This window comes from Bubalus kerabau, chromosome 4 (genome assembly GCF_029407905.1).
Source record: "Bubalus kerabau isolate K-KA32 ecotype Philippines breed swamp buffalo chromosome 4, PCC_UOA_SB_1v2, whole genome shotgun sequence".
In the NCBI taxonomy this organism is placed as follows: Eukaryota; Metazoa; Chordata; class Mammalia; order Artiodactyla; family Bovidae; genus Bubalus; species Bubalus kerabau.
The window spans coordinates 148,377,181-148,403,688 of record NC_073627.1 but is presented as its reverse complement, the minus strand read 5'-3'; the positions used below and the strand labels follow the sequence as shown (position 1 = coordinate 148,403,688).

Below are 26,508 nucleotides of genomic sequence, written 5' to 3'. Positions count from 1 at the left end.
TGAAGACAGAGATGGGGCAATAGCTGGAGGGAAGCCCTGGGTCTAGAAAGTACTGTTTAAATTTTTCTAAGACCAGTGAACTAAAGAGCCTCTTGATGAAAATGAAAGAGGAGAGTGAAAAAGTTGGCTTAAAACTCAACATTCAGAAAACTAAGATCATGGCATCCGGTCCCATCACTTTATGGCAAATAGATGGGGAAACAGTGGAAACAGTGAGAGATTTTATTTTGGGGGGCTCCCAAATCACTGCAGATGGTGACTACAGCCTTGAAATGAAAAGACACTTGTTCATTGCAAGAAAAACTATGAGCAACCTAGACAGAGTATTAAAAAGCAGAGACGTTACTTTGCCAACAAAGGTCCATCTAGTCAAAGCTATGGTTTTTCCGGTAGTCATGTATGGATGTGAGAGTTGGACTATAAAAATAGCTGAGCACCAAAGAATTGATGCTTTTGAACTGTGGTGTTGGAGAAGACTCTTGAGAGTCCCTTGGACTGCAAGGAGATCCAACCAGTCCATCCTAAAGGAGATCAGTCCTGAATATTCATTGGAAGGACTGATGCTGAAGCTGTACTGTAATACTTTGGCCACCTGATGTGAAGAACTGACTCATTTGAAAAGACCCTGATGCTGGGAAAGATTAAAGGCAGGAGGAGAAAGGGACAACAGAGGATGAGATGGTTGGATGGCATCAGCGGCCAATGGACATGAGTTTAAGCAAGCTCTGGGAGTTGGTGATGGACAGGGAGGCCTGGCGTGCTGCAGTCCATGGGGTCACAATGAGTTGGACACGACTAAGAGGCTGAACTGAACTGAAGACCAGTGAGGTCTATTTGTAATTCAAAGCCAGAGGAGCCAAAGGGGGAGGAGTGGTTCTTTTCAAGCCCCAGTGCAGAATCTAGAGGACCAAGGACAAGGTGTATTGCCAAGCAGAGGCTGCAGGATCCCAGCTCTGAGAAAGAATAGGCTCTAGTTTGGGAGAAATCAGAGAACAGAACTCTGGTTTCATACACAGAAAATGTAATTCTTCTGATGACTAAAATGAAGATATTTCAGAAACTTCAATGGGGAAACCTAAAGATTTTAATAAAAAATCCAATTCTGCCTTTGATTTCTACTTTGCTGAAAGTCCTTAGGAGATCATACTGTAGAGCTCTAGCTCGCACACTTTAGTGTGGAAGGTTGATTCTGGGGGCCCAGGGTTTCTGATTCTGTAGGCCTGGGGTGAGGTTCAAGAATTTGCATTTCCAAGATCCCAGGTGATAATGCTGCTGCTTGGCCACATTGAGAATCATTTCTCTAGAGCCTGGTTCTCAGAATTTGTATGTGGCCTGGGAATCTGGAAATAAAGTGAATTTATCGAGTACATGTGCAAGTTGGATGAAAATGTATCTAGCTGCAAGAAAAAAAAAGGGTTAGAAAGAATGTAAGATTGTGAAAGTAAGGAAAAATATTAAAGGGAATACACTGTTTTAATTTTTTAATTAATGGTTTTTGTAGTCCTGAGGAAATATGAAAATAACAAAAATATTAAAAGGAATGTGATATCTTTAAAGAAGGATAAAATTTGGTGTAAATGTGGCATCTTTAAAGAAGGATAAAATTTGGTGTAAAAATAAAGGCCTTAAGGGAATCCCTGATCGTCTAGTGGTTAGGACTCTGTGCTTTCACTGCCAAGCGTGGGAGTTCAATCCCTGGGAGGGGAGCTAAGGTCTCAGAAGCTGCACAGCATGGCCAAAAAAAGAAAAGTCATTGTGATTTTACTAGCAGACCGCAAACTTGGCCCCATATTCCAAATGCTGTTGAGAAGAATGCTGGCTTCCCACCAAGAGACTTGGGTCAAGCCCCAGCTCTGGCTGGTTTCAAGATGCTGTGTACCTTTCTGACCTCCTTCTCTTCTCTTTAAGAAGGAGAGAAAAGTTCTCTTTGAAAAACAAAAATTTTCTTTCAAAAATTTTTTATAGAGCCTCTTCATTGTTTCATAAAACATAATGTGAAAGTGCTGTGCCATAGGGAAGCAAAATTTTCCACCCCCAAAAGTGTCTCCATGGCATGAAAATTCATTTAGACTGATTATTTTTAAGGCCCGAAAGACTCAGGAAGAGCCTTTAATCTACACCCCAGTTGCCTAAAACAATGTGGAAGATCTGGGAGTTGTTTCCGGAAGGGAGCTATTACCATCAATATTATAGTATGAAACTAGGCTTGTAGACTGGGAGGAACTTAGCAGAATCTCTCTGTTAGAATTGCACTCTGTATCCGATTGTCTCTGCAGGGTCCAGGGAACATTTGTTTACCAAACATTTGCTTTTCCATCTCCGTGTGAATTGCCTTCCTCACCTTTGAAGTCCCAAGCCACTACCTCCAATATCCTCTTTTGTCTTTAACTGATGATGAGGGCCTTAGACATTTTGGCAAGTTACAGTTTTCCTGGGTCTCTCCCATGTATACATATTACTAAACCTTTTTTTGTTAATCCTGTTAATTTGTCTCATATCAATATAATTCTTAGAAGAGCCTGAAGAACTTAAAAGGGTAGAGGAAAATTTCTTTCTCCCTGATAGTACTTTAAAAGATATAAAATCTCATATAATTACAACTTATTTTTTTACCTTGAAATTTTTTTTTTAAGGAACTTCTTGATGGTCCAGTAGTTAGGGCTCCATGATTGCATTCTTGGGGGCCCAGGTTAAAATCCCTGGTTGGGGAACTAAGATCCTATAAGCCATATGGCATGGCTGCCCTCCCACCACCACATTTTTTTTTCAGGAGTTAATTATCATAATGGACGTGCATCCAATGTGTGTGTAATATTCAAGCTCGCTATCATTCTCTTTCCTATGAACATAATCACCAAGTCTGTCTTCCTAACTTTAAATGTATTATTTTTCACTTCCATCAGTTTCCAGTTCTCTGGAATTTTCTGCTCAGGAGGAAATCTCTATATAGTATTTCTGGACCTGTCTTTTTGTTGCAGGAAGGGAGATCCCTTCCAGGGCCCAAAAGTGGGTTCTTGTCTAACACTAGGAAGTGAATTGTCTGAGGAGATACATGTGCTGATAGAGCAAGAGACTTTATTGGGAAGGGATGCCCTGGTTATGAGCAAAAGGGTGAAGGAACCCAGGACTGCTCTGCCACGTGGCTCCCAGTCTCAGTCTTGGGTTTTATGGGGATGGGATTAATTTCCTGGTCATCTCTGGCCAATCATTCTGACTTTGGCCTACTGGTGCACACATTGCTCAGCCAAGATGGATTCCAGTAAGGAAAATTCTGAGAGGTTGTTAGGACATGTGGTATCTCCTTTTGACCTTTTCCCAACTCTTGCAGTTGGTGGTGGCTTGTTAGTTCTGTGTTCTGTACCAGGACTTCCTGGCTTAAATAACTCATGCAAATGGTTACTATCGTGCCTGACCAATGTGGGTGGTTTCAGTCAGTGTTTCCCCTGACATTTTAGCCAAAACTCACTGGTGTCTAGAGAAAACACAGCCTCTAGCTGAATATCTGTGGTAGCTACTCTAGTAAACAGATGGGAGAAAATCGAATGACAGAAGTGGTAAGGCCAACAATTTTTGCTTTGATCATTGCATAGGAAGCACCACAGTCTTTGGGTATGGTGATCTTTGGGAAGCAAGTTTGGAGCCTCAACTTGTCACAAGTGTCATACTTATTTGCTCAGTGTGTGAAGCTGAAGCTAGTTGGATCTGTTGCTCTGAAAATAGTTCATTCAGATCTGCCCATTCACTTTTCCTTCAAAGCTCCTCTCACATTTGCCATCCATAATGATGTTAATGTGTAGAACCAGAGCCCAAGTGTTCCTGCAAACATTCCCCTCTCCCCGACTGCTTCCAAAGTGTGTGCAGTGGAGTCAGAAACTTAGACGATTCTGGAATCGTGGAAAAAGAACTGAGCAGCCCCAGTGGCCACGTTCCTGCCTCTCCTTCCCCCATCCAATCAGCTCCTCACAGTGAGGGCAGGAAGTTCACTCTCCTTTTTTCCAAATTCATAAGATTTGCTTCCTTGCTTTTTTGAGCATAAGAAGGTAGGGAAGGACAAGCCCTTCAAGAGATCCTTGGAAAAGCAGGTTGTGAAATCCAGTCTCATCTGAGGCTCTCCCCTTCCATCAAGAACCTTTGCTGCTTCTTCCTTGGATGCCTGCCTCATCCTGTCTCACTGAATTCACACTTCTATGCACACTGTTAGCTAACAAGAGAGGCTTCCTCAAGAAAATGTCCAGATTTGTAGACTTGGGCCCTAGGGGTGGGAACAGGCAGGGGCAGAGCCTTGAAGGGGCAGCTGCCTGGGTTGATTACAGCTCTGTCTGATGTTGGGTGAATTATCCAATCACTCAGGCTCTAAGTTTTTCATCTGGATGATGGAGACCATAAAGATACCTATCTCGGAGTGCTGTTGTGTATGTATAATGAGATATTGCACAAAATCAGAGCTCAATGACCTTGGTCATTATAATCATTAAGGAGCATGGCTTATGATTTTTAAGAGAGGCTGTGATTTTAACACCTTGGCATGCTGTTCTTGGCAGGATGGAGACAACTATGTTCAAGAAATGGAGAAGTCCAAGAATGGCCTTTGCAATGGCTCAGCTAGACACCGTCATTAACATGGCAACTCGTTTCCTCCAGCTACCTTTACTGCAGCTTGAAAATCTGAGAACCACACTTCCTTCCGTGGTTCAAGTAGATCTGAAGTGCAGTTCAGTTCAGTTCAGTAGCTCAGCTGTGTCTGACTTCACAGCCCCATGGACTGCAGCACACCAAGCGCCCCTGTCCTTCACCAACTCCCAGAGCTTGCTCAAACTCATGTCCATCAAGTCGGTGATGCTGCCTCTGGCAAAGGGCTTTCTCCAGAGACAGTAATGTTTCTCTTTCTCTTTTGCAGACCTCAGAGGATGAGCCTTCTGAAAAGGATGCCCTGCAGCCAGGTCGCAACATTGTGGCTGCTGGCTATGCGCTCTATGGAAGTGCAACCCTGGTGGCTCTTTCCACAGGGCAAGGAGTGGACCTCTTCATGCTTGACCCAGTAGGTACCTAGTGATGAAGTATGAGCCTTTGTGCTTTAATTCTGTCCCCTGGGATAATTTACCGGTTATTCCTAATACTTGTTTTGGGGGGCAGGGAGTCTAGTTTGGGGGACCAACAGCATAATCTAAAAACATTAAGATCTCTGTTCATGGGAGGGTATTTGAGGGGCTCTACATGGTTAAATGTATCACTCATGCCCTGTTTGTAAGGAATTTATTATCAAAAAAATATATTCAGCTTCTGTGGTTTGTGGAAATACAATGACTTAAGCATCCCAATGCTGCCAGTTTCCAGACAGAAACATAGATTCTTTTTGTTTGTTTGATTTTTGGCTACTTTGTGCAACATGCAGGGTCTTAGTTCCCTGACCAGGGATCCAATTGGTGACCCTGCATCGGAAGGGTAGAATCTTAACCTCTGAACCACCAAGGAAGACCCCAACATGGATTCTTTACAGTAGCACCATCCAGTAGAATTTTCTGTGATAATGGTTATGTTCTGTAATCTGTGCTGTCTGGTATGGTGGCCACTAGCCTTTCGTGACCATTGAACATTTGCAGTGAGTTAGTGTGACTGAGAAACTGGGTTTTTATATTTTATTTCATTTTAATTAATTTAAATAACTACACATGACTATTGGACTACTGGTACCCTATTGGACACCAGTTTGGACAATGTCCCCTAATATATATGTTTTTCCAAAAAGGAGGAGTCACTGGTAGAAAGCTGTTTTATCAGATACTGTGTTATACTCCACACTTTCCACAATGATAAAATAGCAGTAGCAGAAGAGGAAGAAGCACAACCTCTGGGTAGATGAAAAATATAACACAGTGCTGATTGAAAGAAGTAATAGGATAAAGACACAGAGTTCAAAAACAAAGATTGAGCCTTCATGGCAGATGTAGATTAAAGATGTTCAGGAGATCAACTGTTCTTAAAATTTTTCATGTCAATGGAAAATACTAAAAACAATAAACAATAAATTTACTACACATACTTTTACTTGCTAACTATGAAACTCTTTTGTAATGCTATGATCAAGCTAATCCATCATTTTGTAGAAGCAAGGTATCTATTCTGAGAATTAATGATTTTGGGGGGCCTCTAGAATGAAAGATTCGGTTCAGTTCAGTTCAGTTGCTCAGTCGTGTCTGACTCTTTGCAACCCCATGGACTGCAGCACACCAGGCCTCCCTGTCCATAAACAACTCCTGGAACTTACTCAAAGTCATGTCCATCAAGTTGGTGATGCCATCCAACCATCTCATCCTCTGTCATCCCCTTCTCCTCTTGCTTTCAATCTTTCCCAGCATCAGAGTCTTTTCAAATGAGTCAGTTCTTCACATCAGGTGGCCAAAAGATTAGAGTAAAGCTTCAGCATCAGTCCTTCCAATGAATATTCAGGACTGGTCTCCTTTAGGATGGACTGGTTGGATCTCCTTGTAGTTCAAGGGACTCTCAAGAGTCTTCTCCAACACCACAGTTCAAAAGCATCAATTCTTCGGTGCTCAGCTTTTTTTATAGTCCAACTCTCACATCCATACATGACTACTGGAAAAACCATAGCTTTGACTAGATGGACCTTTGTTGGCAAAGTAATATCTCTGCTTTTAATATGCTGTCTAGGTTGGTCAAAGCTTTTCTTCCAGTGAGCAAGCATATTTTAATTTCATGGCTGCAGTCAGCATCTGCAGTGATTTTGGAGTCCTCCAGAATAAAATCTCTCACTGTTTCCATTGTTTCCCCATCTATTTGCCATGAAGTGATGGGACCAGATGCCATGATCTTAGTTTTCTGAATGTTGAGTTTTAAGCCAACTTTTTCACTCTCCTCTTTCACTTTCATCAAGAGGCTCTTTAGTTCACCCTGCTTATTTAACTTTTATGTAGAGTACAGCATGAGAATTGCTCAGCTGGATGAAGCACAAGCTGGAATCAAGATTGCCAGGAGAAATATCAATAACCTCAGATATGAAGATGACATCACCCTTATGGCAGAAAGTGAAGAAGAACTAAAGAGCCTCTTGATGAAAGTGAAAGAGAAGAGTGAACAAGTTGGCTTAAAACTCAACATTCAGAAAGTGAAGATTTTGGCATCCGGTCCCATCACTTCATGGCTCACAGATGGGGAAACAGTGGAAACAATGGCTGACTTTGTTTTGGGGGGCTCCAAAATCATTGCAGATGCTGACTGCAGCCATGAAATTAAAAGATGCTTGCTCACTGGGAGAAAAGCTATGACCAACCTAGACAGTGTATTAAAAAACAGAGACAGTACTTTGTCAACAAAAGTCCATCTAGTCAAAGCTATGGTTTTTCCAGTAGTCACGTATGAATGTGAGAGTTGGACTATAAAGAAAGCTGAGGACCTAAGAATTGATGCTTTTGAACTGTGGTGTTGGAGAAGACTTTTGAGAGTCCCTTAGACTGCAAGGAGATCCAACTACTCCATCCTAAAGGAGATCAGTCCTGAGTGTTCATTGGAAGGTCTGATGTTGAAGCTGAAACTCCAATACTTTGGCCACCTGATGTGAAGAGCTAAGTCATTTGAAAAGACTCTGATGCTGGGAAAGATTGAAGGCAAGAGGAGAAGGGGACTACAGAGGGTGAGATGGTTGGATGGCATCACTGACTCAATGGACATGAGTTTGAGTGGACTCTGAGAGTTGTTTATGGACAGGGAGGCCTGGTATGCTGCAGTCCATGGGACTGCAAAGAGTCAGGCACAAGTGAGCAACTGAACTGATTGAGCATCCAGTGAGTCCTCAGATACCATTCTAGGCAGTGGAGGGAGATAATGCACTGGTCAAACAGAAATTATCTGTCAGGAGTTTACATGCTGATGCATGCGAAAGCACACAGCTCTGGTCATGATGCCTGTGGGTGTATCATTTAGTTTGCTAATGTGCATTGAGGCTCAAGGTCTAGTGAATGTCAACTCTGTCTGCCATCTTGGACCTATTTGGTTCTAGTCAGTTTATTTTGTGTCCTTGTATTATGTCATTCTTTTAAAGACTGTGCCCTGTCTACTTCCCTCCTGTATCAGTTGTCACATGCTCTCTGCTGAGCTCTCTTTATTAGCCTGAAAACCCACAAAGGACACTTGAATAAGGACCCTATGTATGAAGCTTAGGACCTGTCTGAGAAGTTGAAGCAGCGTATGGCACTTGTTACAGGTGGAAAACCATGGAGGATGGCCTGCACGTTACTCAGGCAGGGCCTCACAGGACAAAGTTCCTTGGTGGGGCAACCAGAGCCTCCCTAACATGCAAGTTTGCAGGGCTGGTAATTTGATTTTGTCAGAACACAGATTTTGTTCAGGTACAGGGGGACTACCTCACTTAACCAAACACTCAACTGTGGTTTAAGCCACAATGAGAGGTATTTGTTTACATATGACAGATATAATTTCGAAATGGCAGGGATATGGTGCCTGATCATCAGGTGCCCTCTTGTCCAAGTTGTGGAAGGCCATTTGTATACACAGTGGGTGCTAGTGATCACAGTCAGAACAAAGGTATGTATTTTCCAGGTTGGAGTAAGGCTCCACAACCATCTTCACCCCACAATAGAGAACAACTCACCAGGGGCCTAAGTGTCCACATTCCCAGCCCTGGGGTGGATAAACAAGTGAAGACATTATTTAGACAACAGTTGTGTATCTGTCTTGATCTTTGTGATGCTGGAGAATACCCTTGAGAGTCCCTTGGACAGCAAGGAGATCAAACTAGTCAATCCTAAAGGAAATCAACCCTGGATATTCATTGGAAGGACTGATGCTGAAGCTGAAGCTCCAATACTTTGGCCACCTGATGCGAAGAGCCAACTCATTAGAAAAGACCCTGATGCTGAGAAAGACTGATGGCATGAAGAGAAGGGGATGATAAAGGATGAGATGGTTGGATGGCATCACTGACTCAATGGACATGAGTTTAAGCAGGCTCCAGGAGATGGACAGGGAAACATGGCATGCTGCAGTCCATGGGGTCTCAAAGCATCAGACATGGCTGAGTGACTGAACTAAAAGAGTCAAGGATCTTGGCTTAACTAGGTAAAGGGTGTTATTGTATTAACGGAAAAGCTGAGGCCCCAGGTTAGAGATGGGCAGGTCTAGGAGACAGGATTCACAGGACCAGTCCCACAGCACTGCCCCTGGTCTGGACACCCCCCAGGGAGGAGTAATTATTTTGCCAAGCTAAGTCAAGTACTTGACCTTGGGCTAGAGGAGGTCCAGTTTAGAGTCTTTCTAGACTGGCATCCAATAGGAAGAGTTAATTATTCAAAGGAAGTTCAGGTGCTTTTAAAAAGTGGAACTCCACACTGGTCTACTCCAAAGCAACAAATGTCTAGAGCGGGTTATTAAAGTTCATGATCCAGAGACTGTCAAGAACTTCCCTAAGAAGCTGGGTTTACTAAGCTTGGGAGAAGGCATTCTAGAAGAACCATGAGGCCTCGTGCTGTGAGGGGGTTCAGTTCAGTTGCTCAGTCGTGTCCAACTCTGTGATCCCATGGACTGCAGCATGCCAAGCCCCCTGTCCATCACCAACTCCTAGAGCTTGCTCAAACTCATGTCCATCAAGTTGGTGATGCCATTCAACCGTCTCATTCAGATGAGAGAGAAGGTTGGCATGATCTTATTATATATAGAACATGGGCTTTTGCTTGATGATTCTAAGGAAGGTTTGAGAAAGAGAGGGTCAATTCTGGATTGGGTATTGTCTAGATGTGGGTACAATTAATGATTTTGTATCTCAATTTTTATCTGGGAGGTGGGAAGGTTAAAGTGAGGGTGATGATTCATTGGTAAAAAAGCAGTCAGTACTCACATTTCACAGAAAAGAAGCATGTTTGGTTATTTTTGCAGTTTAATATCCTTGTCATTGTCTTATTTCAGACACAGCGTAGCCTTGTCTTTGTCGGAGTGTTGTCAGTGTTCATTAGGAATCTTCTAGCTGTGAGCTGTCATCTTGGGGGATTTTTCCTTTCTCAGTCTTCAAAGTTTAATCAGAACTGATTAGATTTCCAGGTCTTGATTTCCTTCCTAGTGACTTAGTGAGACGTTGAGCCTTTCAAAGTGAATTTGCAGCTAGCTAATTGCAGCCCTAGAGATGAGACCACCAGCACTCAGGTAAAGAGATACCTGAGGGATGCCCTGCAGAAAGGGACCAGGTGGCTATAGGAAGACTGGGCACTTTTATAAGTAATTCTGAGGATTAAAATAAATTTTATCAACGATTCTTCATGCCAAGTGAATACAGTTTCTGATTGAAGGGATTTCCTCTTTACCCTGTATAAGAATACTTGGGGTACAAGGAACTTTGCTCTTTTTTGTTCTTTTTTTTTTGCTGTGACATGCAACTTTCAGGATCCCCACCAGGGATCGAACCTATGCCCCCTGAATTGTAAACATGGAGTCTTAACCACTGGACCACCAGGGAAGTCCCTAGGGATGCAAGAAAATTTGAATGGCTTCCAAGATTGAATCATTAAGATAAAATAACTGGACCACAAATTAGTGGTCTAATTACCTCCCCATTTCATGACAAATCCCATCTGTGTAACTTTTTCTTCTCATTGTTGATGGCCCAAATCTTCCAAAAATTAGGGATTAACTGGGGATGAGAACTTGAGGGGATAAATACAGCTAGGTTCTTTACAAATGAGAGTTACAAGGGAAACTTTCCTTCTTATTCCTTTGAATTATTTTATTTTTTGTTATATTGCAGCTTGTGCTACCCGTGCAGGCTCTGCATTGTCCCTGTTATTTGTAAGTCTCATAACAACATCACTGGACAAGCTACAGGAGGACCTTGCTACCCACTGGGTCCTTTCAGCAGGTCCACCTCAGTTATTGTTCTCTGGTGATTGGAGTGTGTGCTATTGACTTCTGTTTCCTGATATCTCTCTTCTTCCTGGTATTTCCCTTCACCTTTCTAGGCTCTAGGTGAATTTGTCTTGGTGGAAAAAGATGTCAAGATTAAAAAGAAAGGAAAGATTTACAGCCTCAACGAGGGCTATGCCAAGTATTTTGATGCTGCCACCACAGAATATGTGCAGAAAAAGAAGTTTCCTGAGGTGAGTGAAGAAAGCCTGAAACAGAAGCAGGGAGGATACTGTCTCAGTAGGTTCCTGTTTGGGAAATGGCTGTGGGGGAGCTGGCTGAAAGAGTTTGTTGCCCCTGTTTTTAGCTTTGACCAGTGTGAGCATGGTGGACTCTGACTTTCTTCATTAGCAATCAATATCTTTCTTTCATAGCTAAGATTTACCTACTAAAGATGTTACTCTTTAGGTTAGTTTATCCAGGAGAAATTGTCTATGAAGAAGGCAGAGACAAATTTTTCAAAATCCAGAGTTTCAGGCCAGAGCATCTCATTTTTTGCCAAGCTACCATGAGTGTAGATTCTGGTCACTCAGTTATGTTTAAGTGAAGGTCCCTTTCACATGGTCTAAAATCAGGACCTGGTGTTTACTCCAAGTTTTAGAAAAGTCTTCAGCTCTAAGGGTGAACACCGAGTCCTGTACTTCATATGGCTATTAAGACAGCCCAAACAATTCAGTAAGTATGTCTGCCATACAAAAAGCCTTATTAAGACAAGTGTGGGAGGGAGTTACAGTGTTTCCAGGTCAAGAGTGTGAAGTCTGACCCATACTGGAAGTGACAGGAAGGACAGTGGTGTGAGGCGCCAGCCTGGCTGTCCCTGGAAGCCCTTCACAAGCTCTAGGCAGAAAGTGCTCAGGATTCCATGGAGTCCAGAGCACTAGGTTAGCAGGGTGCTGGACCTACCTCTGCTGCCTCAGACTGAAGCTTTAGAGAGTTTTCTTCTTTCTGTCTTGTTTGTTCTTGAAGCAATAATCTTAGAAGTGCAGTTGCCGGTATCTCTCCTTTGTCATCACACACAAACCCATCAGGTATCTTAAGGGCAGAAGTAATAGGATATGGATTGTGAGGTTGATGAAGTCAAAATTATTTATTTACAAGTTCCCAGTCTTGGCGATAATTTCATAGTGGTTCCCATTCTAAGGTAAAAGGTACCTCTTCTAGAACCCATAAAGGAAGATACTTATTTTACCACTGGAAAACCAAACTCTTAGGAAAAAAAAAAAAACAAAACCATAAATCCCTTTGAAGGAGAAGTTTCAAACTGAGAAACAAAGGAGTCATCCCATGTATGACCAACAACAGGTGAAGAGTCTGACTGCACGAGGACCCAAATACAGGGATGAACACCCAAACAGAAAACCAGACAAAGGCCATGATCATGCAAGTCATGAGAGAAACAGGAATGTCCAGTCAGCAAATTGGAAGATGCTAATAAAAAGAAATGCAAATTAAAATACAACATCATTTGAGATTTGCACAGATTCAACAGATGAATAGTGCTCAGTGGTGTGGGAAAATAAGTACTCTTGTAAAATGTTAAAGGAAACTTAAATGTCCCCCCTCACCCCTCAACCTTTCTGGGTGGGGCAATCTGACAGTATGATTTCCAATATTAAATATTCATATCTTTTGACTCAGTTAATCCTAAATTTCCCCCAGAAACTGATCCTAAAAAACCAATTGATCAAATAAAAACAGAGATAAATGAACAAGGGTATGTCACTGCAGCATTGTTTTATAACAACAACGAAGGAACAACTAAAGTATCCAACAGGAAGTGTTGGTTGGGGCATTCACAATATTCTAGTGAAGTGTTGTGCCACACAGCTATTCACCCATTAGAAATTTAAGTCCTGCTTTATATATTGGTAGTGAGATATGTTCACAAGGTAGGCAGTCAACAAAATGGATTACACCATTAAATACATGTGAATGTATTTCTGCACACACATATGTGTATGTAGGGTGTGTGTATGCATAAAATGTCTTCAAAATGTGCCATCTTGTTAATAGTGGTTTCTAGAAGTTGATATTATAGAGTTCTTGACTTTCTCTGATGTATTAATATGTGCAATATGTCATTGAAAACAGATCATTGTAACTCTTTCTAGAAATTATTACAAAAACCATTGTCATTTTCAGAGGCAATCAAAGAGTATGCAACCAAGAAAATTGAAAGGTAAAAAGCATATCAAGTATTTAATTAATAAAAATACTATATTCTTTTTCTGGATTTTATGGTGTTTAGTATAGTAAGATCAGCTTTTAAAAATGTATAATATGTTGTGATTCCTTCTCCCTTATTTTAAATAATGTGTTTAAATAATAAGTTTTTACTCTTACACTTAAAAAAAAGGAAAGAAGATAGGCTATTCTGTTTTGAAAAGAAGTCCCCTTGCTGTCTGTAGTTTTGCCCTGGGAAGCCCATCTGCAGGGTGTGCAGGCAGTATCCCTCCCACTCCTCATTCTTCCAGAGGCCATTGCTTTCTGGCAGGGTCTTTGTGTTCTGGCTGCTCTGCTTCCACATGCCGCACCCCAAGGAGATGGGACGTGGACCAGCACTTTTCTATACCACGCACCATTGTGGAAAGAGCAGTCCTCCTTTGCTATTTCTGTCTCTTGCCAGTGGCAGTTTCTCCTATCCCTGACTGCACTCTTCTATTAGTCATGATAATCATAGCTAGTGTGTCCTGTGTCTATTCCAAGTGCTTATCATGTACTAACTCATTCAATTCTCCATCAGATTACAAGATAAGTATTAATACCACAACCTTCATTTTACAAATAAAGGAACTGAGGCCCAGAACAGTCAAGTAATGTTAAGGAGTGCAAGCTCTTACTGCTTGCCACATGACAAGCCAATAAATCGAGAGACTAGTTGTTGGGGCAAGGAATAGGGACTTTATTAGGAAAGTCAGCAGACCAAGAAGATGGTGGAGTAGTGTCCCAAAGAACCATCTTGCCTGAGTTAGAATTCAGGCCTCTTTTATACTAAAAAGGGAGAGGATGTGGTTGTTTGTTGCAAACTTTTTGGTGTCAGGATCCTTTGTTCTTGCAGTTGCCCAGGTAGGTCAGGATGTGATGTTCCTTTAAAACTCCAACAAGACAAATGTTATTCTCTGTTCTGCAACTTTTTATTTCTCTGTGTGTGTGTTAGTTGCTCAGTCATGTCTGACTCTTTGCAACCTCTTGAGCTATAGCCCCCCAAGCTCCTCTGTCCATGGAATTCTCCAGGCAAGAATACTAGAGTAGGTTGCCATTTCCTTCTTGCAAAACAGAAATTCTATAGCCATTGAACATCAACTCACCATTTTCTCCTTCCCCCCACCCCATCCCTAGTAACAATGTCCTACTTTGTGTTTCTATATATTTGATTACTTTAGATACCTCATATAAGTTAAATAATGTTGTATTTGTCTTTTTTTTTTGACTGGCTTATTTCACTTGGCACAATGTCCTCAAGTTTCATCCATGTTGTGATGCTGAAAGCTCAGCTTCTCTGTACACTGGTGCTGAATTGAACCTTGGGGACAGAATTTGGGGTGAAGTAGAAAAGAATAGTTTTATTGCCTTTCCAGCAAAGGGGGACACAGTAGGCTCATACCCTCAAAATCATGTGTCCCCTCTTGGGGAAGATAGTGAGAAGTTTAGTAGTAATTGTCCAAAGAGGACATGATCAGCTTGTGGACATTCTTCTGATGGGTTGGTGGTGAGCTGAGTTGGAGTCAGTATCATCAACCTTCAGGTCCAACTGGTCTGGGGTCTACATGCTTGTGGGTGGCATACATTGGATAACATTAATTGTTATCTTCTTTCACCTGTGGGGGTTTCAATATCTGCAAAATAGTTCAAAGATATTGTTGTGTGTATCCTTTGATGGGGAAAACAGAACCTTGTCCCAAGGCTGCTCATGACTGTTTCTCCTTGATCTTCCATCCCCTCCCTTTTCTTATTAACAACTGCTTGAACCTGCCCTTTGTAACTCAGGGACAGTCATGAAGGCTGAATGAAGGCTGCTTCCTATAATCAAAAAAATGGGGGACACAGAAAGTCTTTGTGCCCAGGAGCCCCAAAGGGCCCTGCTTGATATCAGTTGAGTAAGTGGCAAGATTGTTTTTTTCAAAGTCCAAATAATATCCTACTGTGTGTGTATACCTGGAGAAGGCAATGGCACCCCACTCTAGTACTCTTGCCTGGAAAATCCCATGGATGGAGGAGCCTGATGGGCTCCAGTCCATGGGGTCGCTAGAGTCAGACACGACTGAGTGACTTCACTTTCACTTTCCACTTTCATGCATTGGAGAAGGAAATGGCAACCCACTCCAGTGTTCTTGCCTGGAGAATCCCAGGGACGGGGGAGCCTGGTGGGCTGCCATCTATGGGGTCGCACAGAGTCGGACACGACTAAAGCGATGCAGCAGCAGCAGCAGTGTGTGTATACCACATTTCCCTTATCTATCCATCTGTCAATGGACACTTAGGTTGCTTCCACTTCTTGGCTATTGTGAATAATGCTTTGATGAACATGGATATGCAGATATCTCTTTGAGATTCTGTTTCCAATTCTTTTGGATAAATACCCAGAAGTGGAAAGAAAGTTTTCATTTTTTGAAAGTTTTTCTTTCCTTTCATTCCCTCTTTAACCCTCTTTGCTCCAATATCAGCCCTTGGTAATCCTCTTTTACATAATCCAGCATCATGTTTCCACCTTATGTTACTTGACCTCTGCATGGCATTTAGAGTTGTTTACTCTTCCTTTCCAGCTTCTCTGGTGGCTCAGTGGTAAAGAATCCATCTGTTAATGTGGGAGAAACTGGTTCAATCCCTGAGTCTGGAAGATCCCCAAGAGAAAGAAATGGCAACCCACTCCAGTATTCTTGCCTGGGAAATTCCATGGACAGAGGAGCCTGGCGGGCTACAGTCCATGGGATTGCAAAAGAGTCGGACACAATTTGGTGGCTAAACAACAACAGCAACCCTGTCCTTCATGAAACTTGCCTTCTTTAGCCTTGTGTCTGGTTTTCCATCTCTCTTCCTAACCATCTTCTTCTTTTTTTAGTTCCCACACCTCTGCCTACGCTTCTGTCTTGGTACATATAGTACTCTATTCCCAACAAACCTTTTGGCTCACACTTGTCCCCCCAGGGTGATCTCATCTAGTCTCTTCTCATAGGATTCAGATCTGCCTGCTCCTCCAGACACCTAGAACTCCACATATCCAACTCTGACCCTCCTATTCCCCACCCCCCACCACTCTACACCCACACACACACACACCATCTCCCAAGTTTACTACTTTCTGGTTTTCTTCTCTGGACCTATACTGCCTCTACCATCATGTTCATTCCCAGCAAAGTTTGGGGAATCCAGAGGATTACCTCTTTCTTATGCCCATGACTAATCATTTACTGGGCATTACCAACTCCATTTCCTAAATATTCCTCAAAAAGTGAAAGTGAAGTCACTCAGTTGTGTCCGACTCTTTGCGACCCCATGGACTCTTGCCAGCCAGGTTCTGCTGTCTATTGGGATTCTCCAGGCAAGAATACTGGAGTGAGTTTCCATTTCCTTCTCCAGGGGATCTTTCCGACCCAGGTATCGAACCTGGGTCTCCTGAATTGCAGGCAGACTCTTTACCCTCTGAGCTACTCAAGTTAGTCCATTTTCTTCATCCCCAATTCAGACCTGCATTCTTTTACCTATTGAGAAGTCTCTTAATTGGCATCTGAAGGTGTTTTGTATACTTAATATCATTATGTAAATAAAATGGAGGAGGCAAAATCTCCCATGTAATTTTTAACATACAACCTGAATAGTGCTTTCAAGATATCGCATGTGTATGCACTTCAGAAAGTATTTCCCCAGCAGCTACTTTTTGCCCCACACCAGGCTGAACTCAGGGAATGATGCCAGGATAAAGCAGACAGTCTTTTCCCCAAGGGTGTCACACACTGATGGAGAGGTCTGGCATATAAATGCTTATAAAATCAATGCACTTTATAGTGGCCGGTGCCACGCAAAGCATTGGATATTTGCTCTGAAAATTCCTGGTGTTTCCTTGTACTGTCAGAGAATTATTAGATTAGACACAGAAATCTCACATGGGTCACTGAGTGAGGAAAAAGCAAACCTGCCCGAAGGAGCCTTTTCATCTGATAGTCATGCCTTACTGATATGTCCTACGTAAGGGAGATCATGAACTTTGACTTATTTCTTTCAGAGCAAATCTTCTTTCATTACAAGACTAATGAAATTGACATTTACACAGAAGCTGTTTCATTTCTTTGAATGAATTCTAAAGCTAGTTAAAATAATTTTACCAATGGATAAACGCTGCTTACACTAAGTGCAAAAGTAGTCATGGTTCAAGGAGATCTGGTTTTCAAGAAGCTAAAAAGTGTTCTGAACTGTGAGGGCCAAGGAGGAGATTCAAAGAGGAGCCCAACTGTTGGTGTTTGTCTATACTTCTTTTTCCAGTGTTTTTTTTTTTTTTTTTTCTCATTAGCCTCTGTCTTAGGACACATATTGTCTCTCACTTTAAGTAGTGCAACATTTAATGAGTCCAATTACTAGTTGAGATTTGGGAACTCCTAATGGTCAGCTACATAATAATTTCAAAGCTAGTGGGTAGAGGAAAGAGGACCTGGAATGCAGAGCTCACACCCATTGGATGTGTCACCTGAAGCAGGTGCTGACTGATTGCTAAACCCACTGCATCTTGCCTCTCCCCTCTCCATCCTCCAGGACGGCAGTGCTCCCTATGGGGCCAGGTACGTGGGCTCCATGGTGGCTGATGTGCATCGCACCCTTGTCTATGGAGGGATCTTCCTGTACCCAGCGAACCAGAAAAGTCCAAAGGGCAAGGTAACTCTCCTCTGTCTGCTGGCTGAATCTGCTCAGGGAGCTGGTCACAATTCCCTTTCTCATCATGACTGTTTTTGGCTACCATCTGTCTGTGAGTGGGCAGGTGGAAGAGAAATGAAGTATATATGCCATTAATAGTGTTCTAAGGTTGTGGTAGAAGGTCTGGAGTGGAGGAGGCTGAAGCTGTTGGTGATTGTCACTGGCCTTCACTTCTGCGGCTCTCAAGCTCCTCAATTCACTGTGAATCAGCTGTGTTCACCCCCCACTTTCCACATGCTGTGTCTGTCTTTTTGCTTCATTACCAGCTGATTTTGGATCATAGATCCTTTTGAGAACTTAATGAAACTTATGAAACTTACATAAAACTTATTACATGTAAACATACACATTACATATGTTGTCAGGGGGTTCACAATAACCTGAGGACGACCCAAGAATTTCCTAGAGGGTTTCCAGAAGTTCAGGCTAAGAACTTCTGACCTATCTGTAAAGGTTGCTCTGGGAAGATCTCATTGCAACTTTATGAAACAAAACCTAAAATACCTGTGTTATCAAGTGGGAATCCTATGATCCCAATGCATCTATCTTGAATGGACCCTGCCATGGAAAGGTGTCTGATTTTTAGCCAGTCACAGAATCATAGGTAAGAAGACAAATTCAAATAAATGTCTGTATATTCTCTGACACACTAACAACTAGCCACACATATATGCATCTCTCAGTGAAGGCGATCCGACCTGAATTATTGGAATATCAGATTCAAAGCCACGATAAGAAGTCTAACATACCACGTGAAACCAAAGAGAAGATTTTAACATGCAGGTTGGTGTATCAGGCATTTCTTTTCCTGTGATGGTTTAGCTCTTGTATATTAGCTTGTTGGACAGATAAATCTAGTGAGCAGAACAGTGCTAAGGAGTATTACATGAGATCAAATAGAAGATGTGGAAATTCTTAGGTAGAACCACATTTGCCATCTACTCAGTTCTAACAAGGAGAACATTAAGACTAATTACTACTAGCTATTAATATTAAGATGATTTAAAATTAGTCAGAAAATACCTACATATAATTACAAAAATATTTCCACAAGATATATAACTGCATATATAGATCTACATTCATAGTACCATATTCAAAGTACCATTGATTTCTTTTTTTAAATTTTATTTGGAGGATAATTGCTTTACAGTGTTGTGTTGGTTTCTGCCATATGACAACATGAATCAGCCATAAGTATACATATATCCCCTCCCTCTTGAATCTCCCTCCCACTCCCGACCCCATCCCATCCCAACATAGCACCGGTTTGAGCTCTCTGTGTTACACAGAGACTTCCCATTATCTATTTTATATGTGGTAATATATATGTTTCACTGTTACTCTCTCAATTCGTCCCACACTCTCCTTCCCCTGCTGTGTCCACAAGTCTGTCCTCTGTGTCTATGTCTCTATTCCTGCCCTGCAAATAGGTTCATCAGTACCAGTTTTCTAGGTTCCATATATATGTGCTAATATATGATATTTGTTTTTCTCTTTCTGATTTACTTCAGTCTATATAACAGGCTCTAGGTACCACTGATTTCTGATCTCATGGTCTCTGTGATCATGTTTGTGTGAGTGGGTGGGTAGTAGGGTGTGACTGCTTCTCCTCCTATTGTCTCTGTAGAGCAATGTAGATTTTAATTGTGGGGAAAAAATAGATCACATAGCCTGCAGGTAAAGGCACCATGAAGATCTGGACACTGTGTTTTAAAATGAGCTCACTACAAAAATATCTTAAGGTCAGAACAAAACTTGGTTCCAAGATAAGTTTTATGTAAGTATCCATGTCCTTATCTATCTGTTTTTTTATAGTATCTGAATTAACATGGTACACATAAAATCATCCTATTCTGTTTCCCCAAAATGGAAATAAATGCCCCCTACAGTTTTAACTTAATTTCTGCTCAGTGCCTGGCTCTCCAATTCAGATTGGAAATAGTTTGTTCCTCTCTTTGAAATAACAATAATTTATAAATCAGCACAAGATGTAACTATGAAAAAAAGAATGGAAAGAAGTTGTGCAGAGCTGGATCAATCACTTTGAAAGCTGATTACAGAAAAGGAAATTTAAGTTACAGATTTCATACCTATGAGGGAAGGAGGGAGAGGATAGTGTGATATAGAGTCAGAGCATGCAGCAAGAATGTCACCTGAATCTATGTGACGTGTGTGCGTGTGTCTGTTGTAGGTCAGGGGATGAGGAAGAAGTCAAAACATAATGACAGAAAAAGACCCAGAAAGGACATTCAATCAGCCTGTTTCAATTCAACTCACCATAAACTAACTGGACACAGGATTGACACCTAGTCATCTCATAATGCCTTTTAGAAGGGCATTTCTTTTTCAGAACAGGCACTGGATCCATGTACCCGGCTTGGCAAAAAATGGTACAACTGATTTCCCCTCATTTCTGCCCTCCACTGGGAGCCCTTGTGCAGCATACACTGCAGCCTTGTTTGGACACTTCCTACATGTCAGGCAGTACTAGGAATGAAGATGCCACAAAGACCAACCTTAAGAGATGCCTCCCCTGCCTTCAAGGGAGGGCGTCCAAGGAGGAAGGCAGATGTTAAACAAACCTCAGAGTCAGGATTATCACGAAAGGGGAAGTACAGGATGCTGTGGGAGAGCAAGCAACAAGAGACTAGGCAACTCAGTCTAAGGGGTCAAAAGAAAAGGTCATCTAAACACCAGAAAACTCTTCAGCCAAGCTGACACTTGAGCTGTTCCTCCCCACCATCCTGGACAGTGTAGTTATCCTGAGAGACCACCCAGCACTCTCTAGGTGACCCTCTGATCCCATCCAAGCTTGACTCTATTGGCCTTAAGGTCGGGCATGTAGAGGCTCCTAATCTGGACCCAGAATCACTTCACCTCATTGACGAACTAGTGAGAAATGAACACTAAGATCTCATACTCCCAAGTCTCTCATAAACACAAAGGTCAGCAGACAGGTAGCTATCGACTGGAGGTGTCCCCAAAGGCATATATGATCAGCATCAACTGGGGCACCCAGCCTTCTGGAGAGTGTTGGTCTCTGGCAGCAGCTCCCCTGAGATGGGCAAATGTACTCACACTAATGAGACAGAGGCTCAGCAGTTGGAATTCCTCCTGGAGCTTCAGGCGCATGGTTTGGGGGTCTTGGCAACTTGGAACACTTGTCCACCTGACTCTGTTTCTCCTCAGCTCCGGCTCCTGTATGAATGCAATCCTGTGGCCTACATCATCGAGCAGGCGGGAGGCCTGGCGACCACAGGCACCCAACCCGTGCTGGACGTGAAGCCTGAAGCCATTCACCAACGAGCCCCCCTCATTCTAGGGTCCCCAGAAGATGTACAGGAATATCTCACCTGTGTACAGAAAAATCAGGCAGGCAGGTAGTGAGTCTGACCCACAAGCCCTCTTCTCTTTGTATGTGCTTTGTTAGGGATGAGTAAGTGAGTGAATGCTGGTGATGAGAAACAAAAAGTAAATTCACTGAATCGTGTGCAGAAAAGCAGCAGCGAACTGCTCACGACAGGTCTAGAAACCAGAGGCGAGTTTGTGCTCAGTGTAAAGGGCTGAAAATAAAACCCACATGTGAAAGAACAACTGTGATTTGTCTTCTGTCATGAACAGTGGTAAATAGGGTTGTTGTTTATCAGCCCAAGTAATCAGCAGCTATCCCTTGTGGGCAAAAAGTACAGAGGTCAGTTAAGAATTTGTCTTGGCTGAGAATTTGAACCTAATGTCTTAATCCTATAGTGATTAATTTCCTTTCTTATAAAATAGATACATATGTTTACTATATATACTCATTTCATATATACTTATATATATATATATTTTATGTATATAAATATATCCATTATGGATATTTAAATGGCTGAGTTAATTTCTTAAAAGTTTTTGTCTTATTGTGGATAGGCTTTGAGTTATAAAGCTCATGGCTATTAAATTGTAAAATTTTGGATCAAGCGAACAAAGATACATCAGGACAAAGTCAAGCCATTTTTAGGAGCAATGATTTGGATGACCAATAACTACTTGAATGGAAAAATGTGGTCACCTGTTGACAAAGTCACATACTAAGTGGAGTTAATATTTAAAAATTAATATCTAGTTTTCTCAGCCTTGTGACTTTTCCTTTTTAATTTTTTGGGGAAATACTTTAATCTATTCTAGATCCTAACCAGAGTACACTGGTTAATTACTTCATTTGTCCAAATTGTGTTATGATTGGGATGGGTGGCATATGCATCAGAAATCTGTTTGCTTTTCCAAGAGTTGCTATATATGTATATAGACCTGGAGGTCAAAAATGCCTAGTGAAATATTCACAAACGAATCCAGAAATATAAAACAAAAATACATCAGGACAAAATCAGGCTTAACTCCAAATTTCAAGAATGATTCAATATTAGAAAATCCATTAAATAATGCATTAGATTAAGGCAAAAGGCAATGGTGGGGAACTGGGGGCTTGGAGAAACCATGGGAAGAAACATTCCTTCACTTTAGCTTTGGACAAGGTGGTTCATACAACCCAGAGGTGGATTTCAATTTGGATATAATTCAGGACCCAACAGTGTTCCTCAGTCCACCTCTGCTTGGCAGCAGTAAGAGAAGCAGTAAAATTTAAGCATAATCAAAAAGTTTTCATCTCCCCCCACAAAACACAAAGATTTTCTTTCTCTAGGAAAAATTCTAATGCTAAGCAATGGGCTATTAATGCTTTATTAGACAGTTCATCTGAAACTTATATCTGAAAGATTCAAACTCAAGTCTTCACTTCTTAGGAATAAATTGATATGGTGCATTTATAACACATGGTTTCAAGACCTCACAAGCAGGAGGAAAGTTTTTCAGGAAGCAAAGCTGAATGATAGCACCTTCAATCATGATTTATATTGCTCTGATGAATATGGTAGGTGCTCAGGGAAAGATCCATTCACTATCCTTCTTTAAGCTGAGACTCTTGGTCCCTGCACATCAAATCTAAAAACAGGAATCTAGTGAAGAGCATGGGACTCTCATTCAATTCTTAGTGGCTACATATCAAAGATTTGAGGGTATTAGTGCATGGTGCCTGAGTGGCCAGTGCTTTCATAAGCAGGGTCTGGAAAGACCATCAGAAAGGGGTTGTGCCTTCTGGCCTAAGTGATCTGAGAGTGGCTTTTCTCTTGGTTTCTCATTCCCTCCTGAATATCGTCACAGTTTAGATGCTGGTGTCCAATTCAGGAGAAGTCCAGTTGTTCTTTCCATTTTCCAGCAATACACTCTCCAGGTGTGGCCCCACTTGAGGAAAATAGGACCATTCACTGGCTTCCTTTGTGATTTGTACAGATGAGCTTCTCGGAGCAGACCCATTAACACATCAAAAGGAGAAAAGACATTTTAATAGGTGTTCTTTAAAAATAAAAAGAAAACATGCTGTTTCAAATCAGTGGGACAAGAAATGACTGATGTTTGAATAATTAGCTAGTCATTTGAGGGGGGAAAAATCCCAAAACCTGGATCCCCAAACATGTTGCAGATGGATTCAAAAATAAAACATAAAAAGTAAAACTGTAAAGGCATTGCAAAAAGATAAAGCATATATTTATGACCTTAAACAGGACCAAAAACACAAAGCCCAAGATTTATAGGAAAGACAGATGTGATTACATCGACATAAAAACAATACACCACAAATTAAAAAAGACAATTGATAGCTTAGGAGAAAATATTTATAATATATAACAAAAAATGAACACCAAGAATCATACATATTGAGAGAAAAAAGAAGCTATCCTAGAGAAATAAACTAATGATAAAAAACTGCAATTTGCAGAAGAGAAAATGCAAATAGTCAATACACATGTGAAAAGATGCTTAGACTCCCTGATGATCAGGGAAATATAAGTAAAATAACATCAGATTCAGTTCAGTTCAGTTCAGTCGCTCAGTCATGCCCGACTCTTTGCAACCCCATGAACCACAGCATGCCAGGCCTCCCTGTCCATCACCAACTCCCGGAGTCCACCCAAACCATGTCCATTAGGTTGGTGATGCCATCCAACCATCTTATCCTCTGTTGTCCCCTTCTCCTCTTGCCTTCAATCTTTCCCAGCATCAGGGTCTTTTCAAATTCATCAAAAGAACATTTGAACGCTGAGGAAATTCCACAAAACAACTTTTGAATGCCAGCAGAGCACATCAGGCACCCAGAAAAGCAGCCAATTGTCTTCAAAAGGAGGTAGGAAAAAATATAAAAGACAAGAAGAGAGACAAAAGAGTAGGGACAGAGCTCCATCCTGGAAAGGGAGTCTTAAAAGAGAGAGAAGTTTCCAAACACCAGAAAACACTCTTACTGCCGAGTCTGTGGTGAGCCTTGGAACCACAGAGGGCAACATAACCGGGAGAAAAAATAAATAATTAAAACCCATAGATTACATGCCCAATGGTAACTCCCCCAGTGGAGAAGCAGCGCAGATGCCTGCATTCGCCACTAGCAAGCGGGGGCTGGGCAGGGAGGCACCGGCTGCATTGCTTAGAGTAAGGACCCAGCCTGAATGCCCTGAGGGCAATCTGAAGGAACTAACTTGGGCTAGCAAACCAGACTGTGGGATAGCTACCACACGAAAAGCCCTAACCTAATCACCACCAGGCCCTCTCACAGAACAAAGGACTGAGCAGAGCTAGCCGGCTGCAGACCATCTCCCTCTGGTGACAGGCAGCCAGAGCCAGAAGGGGGCAATCGCGGCCCCAGAAAGACATTATCTACCAAACTGCAAGCAGGCTTTGTTGCTAACCAAGACTTCTTGGGGTTCTGGACAGTCAACATCTGCCTGAGAAGGTGTGCTGGTTGTTCACCCAGAAAACCGAGTAACCGTGCTTGCCAAACACCTGGTCACATGAGCTGCTTGGACCTGCGAAGGGCACTAAATGCAGGCACAACTGAGTCTGCGCCTTTGAAAACTACCCCAATACCTGAATCTGAGTGGCTTAGACCTGGAAAGTGCATACAACCCAGGGCCGGCCTCAGACAGTTACTGGCAGAGCAACCTAGAGCCTAAGCAGTGATGACAGGGAAAGCACACACACCGTGAGCAGGGGCAAACCCAGTGTGGCTGAGACACTGCGAGCACATGCCAGTGTTATTTGTTTACAACGTCCCTCCCTCCCCACAGCAAGACTGAACAAGTGAGCTTAAAAAAGTGTCCACCACTGCCCCCTTGTGTCAGGGCGGAAATTAGACACTGAAGAGACCAGCAAACAGAAGATGCTAAAACAGAGGGAACCTCCTTGGAAGTGACAGGTGCAATAGATTAAAACCCTGTAGTTAGTACCGGCAGGAGAAGGCAATGGCACCCCACTCCAGTACTCTTGCCTGGAAAATCCCATGGATGGAGGAACCTGGTAGGCTGCAGTCCATGGGGTCGCTAAGAGTCAGAAACGACTGAGCGACTTCACTTTCACTTTCCACTTTCATGCATTGGAGAAGGAAATGGCAAGCCACTCCAGTGTTCTTGCCTGGAGAATCCTAGGGACGGGGGAGCCTGGTGGGCTGCCGTCTATGGGGTCGCACAGAGTCGGACACGACTGAAGCGACTTAGGAGGAGGAGTTAGTACCGACTACATAGGAAGGGGCCTATGCTGCTGCTGCTGCAGCTAAGTCGCTTCAGTCGTGTCCAACTCTGTGCGACCCCAGAGACGGCAGCCCACCAGGTTCCCCCGTCCCTGGGATTCTCCAGGCAAGAACACTGGAGTGGCTTGCCATTTCGTTCTCCAATGCATGAAAGTGAAAAGTGAAAGTGAAGTCGCTCAGTCGTGTCAGATTCCTAGCGACCCCATGGACTGCAGCCTACCAGGCTCCTCCATTCATGGGATTTTCCAGGCAAGAGTACTGGAGTGGGTTGCCATTGCCTTCTCCGGGAAGGGGCCTATAGATCTTGAGACATATAAGCCAGATCAAGGAACTATCCGAAAATGAACTGACCCCACACTGCCCACAAAAACACCAGAGAAAGTCCTACATATATTTTTACTATCATTCTTTATATTTTTTATTTTTTTAAATTTTAAGTCCTCTATTACTCCTTTAATTTTCATTTTTTATAACCTACTATTACTTTGCAAAAAAAAGAGACCCTATTTTTTAAAGCAAACTTCATATATATAATTTTATAATTTTTGTGAAATTTTTTCTTTAATATTGTATTTTTGAAAATCCAACCTCTACTCTAGATTTTTAATCTTTGCTTTTTGGTATTTGTTATCAATTTTGTACCTTTAAGAACCCAATCTTCAGTACCCATTTTTACTTGGGAGCGAGATTACTGGCTTGACTGCTCTCTCCCTCTTTGGACTCTCCTTTTTCTCTACCAGGTCGCCTCTATCTCCTACCTCCGCCTTCTTTTCTCTATCCAACTCTTTGAATCTCTTTGTGTGTTCCAGACGGTGGAGAACATTTAGGGTACTGTTTACTGGCTGGATCTGTCTCACTCCTTTTGATTCCCCCCTATATCCTCCTGGCTACCTCTGTCTCCTTCCTCCCTCTTCTCTTCTCTGTATAACTCCGTGAAAATCTCTGAGTGGTCCAGACTGTGGAGCGCACATAAGGAAGTGATTACTGGCTAGCTTGCACTCTCCTCTTTTGATTCTACTTCATCTCATCCTGGTCACCTCTATCTTCCTCCTCCCTCTTCTCTTCTC

At 42.3% G+C, this 26,508-nt stretch overlaps 1 protein-coding gene across 1 annotated transcript in view; it reads left to right on the top strand.

The window, feature by feature from the left end:
- The window catches only part of FBP2 (fructose-bisphosphatase 2), a 46,125-nt gene extending 24,702 nt beyond the window's left edge, over positions 1-21,423 (top strand). The window contains exons 4-7 of the mRNA XM_055578988.1: positions 4,898-5,038; positions 10,980-11,117; positions 17,668-17,787; positions 21,019-21,423. Coding sequence (XP_055434963.1) covers positions 4,898-5,038; positions 10,980-11,117; positions 17,668-17,787; positions 21,019-21,213 — 594 coding nt within the window. The 3' untranslated portion in view covers positions 21,214-21,423. The remainder of the gene's footprint in view (positions 1-4,897; positions 5,039-10,979; positions 11,118-17,667; positions 17,788-21,018) is intronic.
- The last annotated feature ends 5,085 nt before the right edge of the window (positions 21,424-26,508 follow it).